Here is an 8,920-nt window from a genome sequence, read left to right as displayed (position 1 = left end):
TGTTTCCCATGAGCTGGTGCGTGTGACTTCTTCCTTCTCCCCTTATACAGACCACATATGGATTAAAGGAAAGAAAAATCAGGTAGCTGGTCTTAGAAAGCTGAGGGCAGTCCATGGATTCAGGACTTGGCCTTCCTTGATATTCTATCAGAAGCAGCCATGTCGCAGCATTTCTGTTGTTCATATTGACCTGGTCCTTCCCCTCTGCCACAGCCTAGGCCCCAGCTACGCTGCACTGAAGTTCGCTAACCCAGAATACATCACTGTGTCAGGGAAAGCCACTTCCTTTCTTTCATATTCATGACATTGAGACTTACCCTTGTTTTCTAGTTGCCCACAAAACAACTATGGAACTTTACTTTTTAGCAAAATTGCAAAGAGAAACAAAAAAATCTAACCTCTTGAAAGTGATGCAGCTCCTCAGGCTTTTTTTACTTCTCTTTCTTGTTCTAACCTCATCATGAATTACAACCAGAGAAGGAGCAATGAGACAAATCTTGTCCAATAAGTCACTAAGTGAATATAAAAAGTTTAAATGAAAATCTACGCTCAAGTAAAGAAGGCTATTTCTCCTGATCTAGCATGCTGGTTCTCACTGCCCTGCATTCTCAGAGGAGACAGAGACAGAGACAGAGGAACAGAGATGCTGGGTGGAATCAACTGCCTGAACAAACAACCGTAACTCACTAGATTCTGTGACATACGCTTCCAACAAAAGACAACACCATCACTGAATCTTCTTCCTCCAGCTCAGAAACTCTGAGCAGAACAAGTGTTGAACAGTTTAAGTAAAAGAGTTGAATAATAAAAACTATACTTGGCAAAGTAAATATTATTTATCTACTAAAAGCAAAATGACTGCAGTTGGAAACTCCTCCACCAACTTGAACAAACATACTTTTGCTCTCAGCATCTGAGCACTGCTGACACTTTGGACACCTGGGGAAACGGGACAGGAGAAGAGGAGGTCAGCACTGAGAACTAGGGTCCTTCACAGAAATACTCTGTGAAGGATGGGGTTCAGGAAGAGAATTTACTTTCCCAACAAATAAACAAGCCCTCCACAGAAAAGAGATTTTCGAGTCCACAGGATGTGGTGAGCCTGTCCGCAGGGAAGGAGTCCAGGAGGTGATGAAGGGACTCTGTCACTCCAGAGGACAGGGAGTGGCTCCATGTGGTCTCTCCCGTGTGAGTGAGGTGCTGCTGGGGAAATACAATTATCCTGGAATTACAGTCTCCCCACCCATATTATCTGAGAAGAACCAGAATTTTTGGTAGGGAAATGGCCAGGCCAGCAAAGGACAATAGGTCTCCAGTATGAAAATGGTGGAAAGAAAGTGTGATGTCTGTAATAGTCCTGACTTCGTGGTTCCCTGAAGCACAACCACATGGACCTGCAGGAACGTGTTCTAGAAGGAAAAGAAACATGGGAGGAGCTCATGGACTCATAATAATCAGCCTCTTCTCTAAATCAAACACTCAAGAAAACCCATCCTTTGTTTCAAACAGTTTCTTTGCTAGAGTGACCTGGTAAATGCTTGATAAACACAGAATCTGCCTTCCAAAGTAGAGTAAGAAACAGAACTTGATCCTAGGATCAGGGCCAAAAATGTGTTCACGGAACAGAGAAGAGTTACATTTACATATGAAAGAGAAAGAGTGATAATGTTTGTACTTAGAAACCTACATCATTTCTGATGTAAGAAAAAGACCTTTCTCATTTGATTGATAAATATCCATTTGGATGGGTACATTTGAAGTTATTGGGAAATAGATAAAAGTAATAGTTTAAACTGATGACAATTTCTTTGACCATATTCAGAATACATAAATGAAAATCAAAAAAGGAAGTAAAAGTCTAGAGAAATGATTAGAAAATGAAAATTACTGTGTTCCCTATTTAATGGCCTTGCTTAGAAAGCATGGCATCAGAGAACCTACCTCAAGGTTCCACCAGACGCCGTCTCAGCCAGGCCAGCAGCAGCCTCATCTTCCCCATGGCCTTCGTGCTCTCTCTACTGATGGCCCTGGTGCTGGTCAGCTATGGCCCGGGAGGATCCCTGGGCTGTGACCTGTCTCAGAACCACGTGCTGGTTGGCAGGCAGAACCTCAGGCTCCTGGGCCAAATGAGGAGACTCTCCCCTCGCTTCTGTCTGCAGGACAGAAAAGACTTCGCTTTCCCCCAGGAGATGGTGGAGGGCAGCCAGCTCCAGGAGCCCCAGGCCTTCTCCGTGCTCCACGAGATGCTCCAGCAGACCTTCAACCTCTTCCACACAGAGCAGTCCTCTGCTGCCTGGGACACCACCCTCCTGGAGCAGCTCCACACTGGACTCCATCAGCAGCTGGACGACCTGGACGCCTGCCTGGGGCAGGTGACAGGAGAGGAAGACTCTGCCCTGGGAAGGACGGGCCCCACACTGGCCGTGAAGAGGTACTTCCAGGGCATCCATGTCTACCTGAAAGAGAAGGAATACAGTGACTGCGCCTGGGAAATTGTCAGACTGGAAATCGTGAGATCCTTGTCTTCATCAACCAGCTTGCAAGAAAGGTTAAGAATGATGGATGGAGACCTGAACTCACCTTGACATGACTCTCATTGACTAAGACGCCCCATCATCTTTGTACACTCATCTGTAGCCATTTCAGAAGACTCTGATTTCTGCTTTAGCCACAAAATTTATTGAATTACTTCAGCCAATACTTTGTCAGTAGTAAATGAATATATATAAATTTTTTTGGCTGCAGGTGCATCAGTCCCAAAGTGAAGACTGTGCTGATTTTATTGTTTGTTTGCTTATTTATTTTGTTATATTTATTCTTTTATCTCCTCATATTTATTTTTCATATAAAATATTTTTGTTTACATTGTATTAAAATTTCACATTTAACATTGTATTAAAATTTCACATTTTTATTTCATTAAATTTGTAATTTGTTTTATTTACTAAATATTATCAAGGTGAACTTCTTGAATTTTTTACCATTTTATATTTAATTGCTAGGAAAGGTCTGACTCTTTTGTGACCCCATAGACTATAGCCCACCAGGCTCCTCTGTCCATGGGACTCTCCAGGCAAGACTACTAGAGTATGTTGCCATTTCCAGGGGATCTTCCCAACCAAGGTAGGAATCTGAAATCTGCATTTCAGTCAGATTCTTTACTGTCTGAGACACAAGGGAAGACCCATGTTTGAAAGAAATGAGAGAAAAAGGGATTTTGTAAACTGAAATTAATTATTTACAATAGTTACTGGATCATTAGTTCAGTTCAGTTCAGTCGCTCAGTCGTGTCTGACTCTTTGCGACCCCATGAACTGCCGAACGCCAGGTCTCCCTGTCCATCACCAACTCCCAGAGTCCACCCAAACTAATGTCCATTGAGTCAGTGATGCCATCCAGCTATCTCATCCCCTGTCATCCCCTTCTTCCTCCTGCCCTCAATCTTTCCCAGCATCAGGGTCTTTTCCAATGAGTCAGCTTTTCCTTTTCCCATCTGGTAGCCAAAATATTGGAGTTTCAGCTTCAACATCAGTCCCTTCAATAAACACCCAGGACTGATCTCCTTTAGGATGGACTGGTTGGACCTCCCTGTAGTCCAAGAGACTCTCAAGAGTCTTCTCCAACACCACAGTTCAAAAGCATCAATTCTTCGGCACTCAGCTTTCTTTATAGTCCAGCTCTCACATCCACACATGACCACTGGAAAAACCATAGCCTTGACTAGATGGACCTCTGTTGACAAAGTAACGTCTCTAGTTTTTAGTATGCTGTCTAGGTTCGTCATAACTTTCCATCCAAGGAGTAGGCTTCTTTTAATTTCATGGCTGCAATCACCATCTGCAGTGATTTTGGAGCCCCAAAAATTAAAGTCAGCCACTGTTTCCACTGTTTCTCTATCTATTTGCCATGAAGTGATGGGACCAGATGCCATGATCTTCGTTTTCTGAATGTTGAGCTTTAAGCCAACTTTTTCACTCTCCTCTTTCACTTTCATCAATAGGCTCTTTAGTTCTTCTTCACTTTCTGCCATAAGGGTGGTGTCATCTGCATATCTGAGGGTATTGATATTTTTCCCCACAATCTTGATTCCAGCTTGTGTTTCCTCCAGCCCAGTGTTTCTCATGATGTACTCTGCATATAAGTTAAATAAGCAGGGTGACAATATACAGCCTTGACAGACTCCTTTTCCTATTTGGAACCACTCTGTTGTTCCATGTCCACTTGTAACTGTTGCTTCCTGACCTGCATACAGGTTTCTCAAAGGCAGGTAGGTGGTCTGGTGTGCCCATCTCTTGAAGAATTTTCCACAGTTTATTGTGATCCACACAGTCAAAGGCTTTGGCATAGTCAATAAAGCAGAAACAGATGTTTTTCTGAAACTCTCTTCTTTTCTGATTATCCAGCAGATGTTGGCGATTTGATCTTTGCTTCCTCTGCCTTTTCTAAAACCAGCTTGAACGTCTGGAATTTCACGGTTCACGTATTGCTGAAGCCTGGCTCGAACAATTTTGAGCATTACTTTACTAGCCTGTGAGATGAGTGCATTTGTGATGTAGTTTTAGCATTCTTTGGCATTGTTAGTCAAATACAGCTCATGCAATGAAATGAGATAAACTGGGAAGCAATTTTGCAAACATTACTGATGATTTTGTTTCCACTGAAGCCAAGAACTTAAAATTTTGTTTGGTCTTAGAGAAAATATCTTAACTTGATATTTAAGACTTATAAAGTTTAAGTTATTTATAATTACTTATAAATTATAAGAATCCACCTGCAGTGCAGGGGTCCCTGGGTCGATGACTGGGTCAGGATTGGAGAAGGAAGAGGCTACCCGCTCCAGTATTCTTGGGCTTCCCTAATGGCTCATCTGGTAAAGAATCTGCCTGCAATGTGGGAGACCTGGGTTCGATCCCTGGGTTGGGAATATCCCCTAGAGAAGGGAACGCCTATCCACTCTAGTATTCTGGCCTGTAGAATTCCATGGACTGTATAATCCATGGGGTCACAAAGAGTCAGACATGACTGAATGACTTTCACTATAAATTTTGAAATATTTTTTAACCAATTAACATTGCAAGAGAAATTAACCATTTATATTAATATTAAATGAAATAATTTTCAGTCTCAGTCTTGTCCCCAAGTCTTCCCACTGGAGGGTCCAAATATCTCCTAGATTCCTGTCCAGACTTCAGGTGCCCTTCCCTTTTCCCTGAATCCCTGAAAGAATTAGTCTTTCTCCCCAGAAATAATCCTGAATTTGAAAATACTTCACAACATGCTCTGATTTCCAGCCATCAATCGCAGCATAAAACGCCCAGTGTAAACTTCTCTGTCCAAAATCTCCACCTGGGAAGGGGAGGGAGGACATGGGGGCAGGTGCAGAAATCCAAGAATCTGAGCAAAGTAGCATTAAAGCTCCCCTGGGCAGTGGGACCGAAAAGGAAGTTTCCTCACTGCTCCCGTGGCCCCAGAGGCTGGCTGGATATGACGGCGCCTCGCCCAGTCAAGGCTCTTGTCCACAAGGACTCCTCGGTTCTCCCCTGGATCCTGCGCAGGAGTTCCAAGTGCTTGACCTGGAGGCACGTCCGGTCCATTACTGAGAGTTCAGGTGCACATCCCGGCCGCTGGGGCGCAGCGAAGGGAGCTTGGAGGACTTAGCTTAGTGCAGGACCTGAGTTATTTCACTGAGACCCAGGTGAAGTGCTGAATTTCTGAAACTCTGGTCTCCCTGCTGATGGCAACAGGGATGCTCTGCTCCATCCCCAACGTTTCACCTGTTACCATATGTCGTCTTCTGTTCTTCCAGTCATTTCCCATATTCATGTAATTTGGTAGCATCAAGTATTTTTAACCTAAATCCACAAGAGCCCTGTCAGCTTTGTGTTTTCTACAGTTCTCATTGTTGAGTCACCAAGTCTTATCCGACTCTTTGTGACCCCATGGACTATAGCCTGCCAGGCTTCTCTGTATGGCATTTCCCAGACAATACTGGAGTGCGTTGCCATTTCCTCCTCCAGAGGACCTTCCCAATCCAAGATTTAACACCCCTCTCCTGCATGGACAAGTGGATTCTTTAATCCACTGAAAGATTCTTTCCCATCAGGGAAGCCTGTTTCCTACAGAGACTCACCGAAATGTTTGTAATCCAATCTCTTGCAATGGCTATAATTCTCAAGGGTCTTATCTATCATACATCTCAAGTTTATGGTGACGGTTAATTGAGCAATCGATATGAATCATCTTGGACAGTTAAATATGATTATTTTATAATTATTAGAAATATTAATTTTGTCAGTCACATTTAGACTCTCAGAAAGAATTACCAGTTGATAATTTAATTTTGCTTATTACATAAAATAATCAGGATACTTTGTCTATTGCTCAGTTCATCAAAAAATTTGGAGGTAGATGATAAATTAATGAAAATATAGAGTACTGTAACAAAAAGGTAAGGAAAACAAAGGTACAACATGTGTTAGTGAAAAAGGAAAATAATCAATGGTTCAATACATCCAATTGCACAGTGTTTATGGTATGGATAGGGAGGTGGAGTTTGGAATTTGACATAATAGGTTTTGAAACCTGGACTAGCCATTTTCTTATTAGATTGTTTTTTCAAATAAAGTCTTAGCAGGTGGCTCCTGGAAATGAGAATATTTACAACTCAGGTTCAACTATGTTGGAAGGATTAAGTGTCCCTTTTAAGGGCTAAGGAATTTGTAGTTGTTGCTGCTGCTGCTGCTGCTGCTAAGTTGCTGCAGTCGTGTCCAACTCTGTGCAACCCCATAGACGACAGCCCACCAGGATCCACCGTCCCTGGGATTCTCCAGGCAAGAACACTGGAGTGGGTTGCCATTTCCTTCTCCAATGCATGAAAGTGAAAAGTGAAAGTGAAGTCGCTCAGTCGTGTCCAATTCTTCACGACCCCATGGACTGCAGCCTACCAGGCTCCTCCGTCCACGGGATTTTCCAGGCAAGAGTACTGGAGTGGGCACCATCGCCTTCTCTGTTGTAGTTGCTGTCAACATGATTTTTTATAAAGACTGAAAGTCTGTGGAATTTGTTTGGCAAGTTCTTGGTAATCACGTTCACAGTAGCATTGTAACATTTAATTAGTAATCAATTCAGGATGAATGAGCCATAAAGAGGGATGACAGCATCAAGGAATGTGTTATCCTCAAATAAATATCAAGAATGAAATATATTCTAATGAATCTGCAATAAACGCAATGCCTCGGGATCTTCTTGTTACCATGTTACAGGTTGAATGTGTGTGCGTTTCCAAAATTCATATGTTGAAATCTACCCCCACCATGTGATCATATCAAGAGGTGGGATATTAGAGAAATCATTAGGGTAAGAGGAGGTTAGGAGGGGGGATTCCTCATGCACAGCATTACTGTCTTCATGAGGCTCTCAAGACACTTTGCATTGTCTGTGCTGTCCACCATGTGAGGACATAGAGAGACGCTGGCAGTCTGCAACCCCCAAGAGGGTTCTCACCAGAACTCCACCCTGCTGGCACCCTGATCTCACACTTGCAGCCCCCAGGACTGTGACAAATAAACTTCTATCACTGATGAGCCACCAGACTCTGGGACCTTGTTAGAGCAGCCTGAACCAAGACCCAGGGCACAGCACATTTAGCGCCTGCAGTCCACTAGTTGAGGTTGTATGTAAATATTTCATGTTCAAAGCATACATGACAGAGAAGACATAGTCATGTGTAATTACTCTCAACCCCCTTCCTCAGAAAGAAAACTGATAATCTGCACTCACAAGTAAAAACCATAGAGTCTGAATCAGAGAGAGGAATGATGGCCCATCTAAAGGACATTAAGAGTACTGATGAAAGAAAGGAAACAGCAAGAAAAATGAGGCAACAGGAAAGAATGCTCTGCCTTCTGGTTCTTCCCAAGGGATAATGGGAAAAATATACCTAAAATAATTTTCATTTTAATATATTTTGAAAAACACTTTGATATTTTAAAAATCATTTAACTGTATAGCCAAATGTTCCCTATCCATGGCTTGATCCAAATATTTGCATGAACCATTCCTTTAATCATTAACCAGTCAGAGAAGGGGCAGTGAAATTAACCAATTTGCTTAACTTCATGTTTTGGTGAAAGTTAGTAAATTTCAGTATCTTGAGAATTAAAATATTTCTCCCTAATTCCTGAGTTTTCCTGCCAGCTTGTTCAAAAAAGAAATCTGTAGGTTTCATGTTCTAATTTTTTTTTCTTATTATCCATGAATAGGCCAGAAAATATTTTTTAGTTTAATCTGTACAGGGATAAATATTCTTAAGGCAGGAAGTAACAGTTCCCCGGTCCTTGGCCCTGGTGGTGGCCATGCTCTGACTCACCCCCAGGACATCCTGGACACCTTCCAGAGGTCCCATCACCATCACCAGGTTCCCTGTCTCTGAGCTGTTGCTGGATGGCACCAGAAGGGACCTGAAACTGTAAATTCTACCCCAACTCGCTGACTCCTCACCTGAAGCCCTTCAGTAAATGGAATCCTTCCTGGAAAATAAAGCACAAAACTCTAGGGAAGGCTTGGAAAATGCAAGGTTCCGAGCTTCCAACCAGAGGACACTGTCGCTGGCAGGGCTACAAAGCTCCCTCTTCAGCTCTCAGCACTGTGAAAACAAAAGGTTTTCCCCCCAGTAGTAAATCAGTATCAAAAGACTCACTGAGGATGCTGTGCCCTGATGGTCTGCAGAGCCCAGAACTGCAAACTCTCCAAAGTGGGCATCCCAAAGGAACCCGAGAAAAAGAGCTCTTTGGTCCTCCTACAGCTGCCTGGAGAAGCGCACTGTCCAGGGCTCAAGGGAAGGATATTTTATTGCTATTTTTGAGTTGCTAAATCCATTGCTCAATCCTGTCTGACTCTTTGTGACCCCATGGACAGCAGC

The 8,920-nt window shown here is 42.9% G+C and overlaps 1 protein-coding gene across 1 annotated transcript; it reads left to right on the top strand.

Moving 5' to 3' along the window:
* The first annotated feature begins 1,873 nt into the window (after positions 1-1,873).
* LOC102399141 (interferon omega-1-like) lies at positions 1,874-2,585 on the top strand. The gene has a single exon (XM_006040082.4). The coding sequence runs from the start codon at positions 1,923-1,925 to the stop codon at positions 2,583-2,585; it is 663 nt and encodes a 220-aa protein (XP_006040144.2). The 5' UTR covers positions 1,874-1,922.
* Positions 2,586-8,920: the final 6,335 nt, after the last annotated feature.

Source organism: Bubalus bubalis, chromosome 3 (assembly GCF_019923935.1).
Source record: "Bubalus bubalis isolate 160015118507 breed Murrah chromosome 3, NDDB_SH_1, whole genome shotgun sequence".
NCBI classification, from domain to species: domain Eukaryota; kingdom Metazoa; phylum Chordata; class Mammalia; order Artiodactyla; family Bovidae; genus Bubalus; species Bubalus bubalis.
The sequence above is the reverse complement of the archived record's forward strand: the minus strand, read 5'-3'. Positions and strand labels throughout refer to the sequence as shown.

Coding starts and splice junctions, on each gene's coding strand:
- LOC102399141 (XM_006040082.4), top strand. CDS start 1,923: ATGGCATCAGAGAACCTACCTCAAGGTTCCACCAGACGCCGTCTCAGC.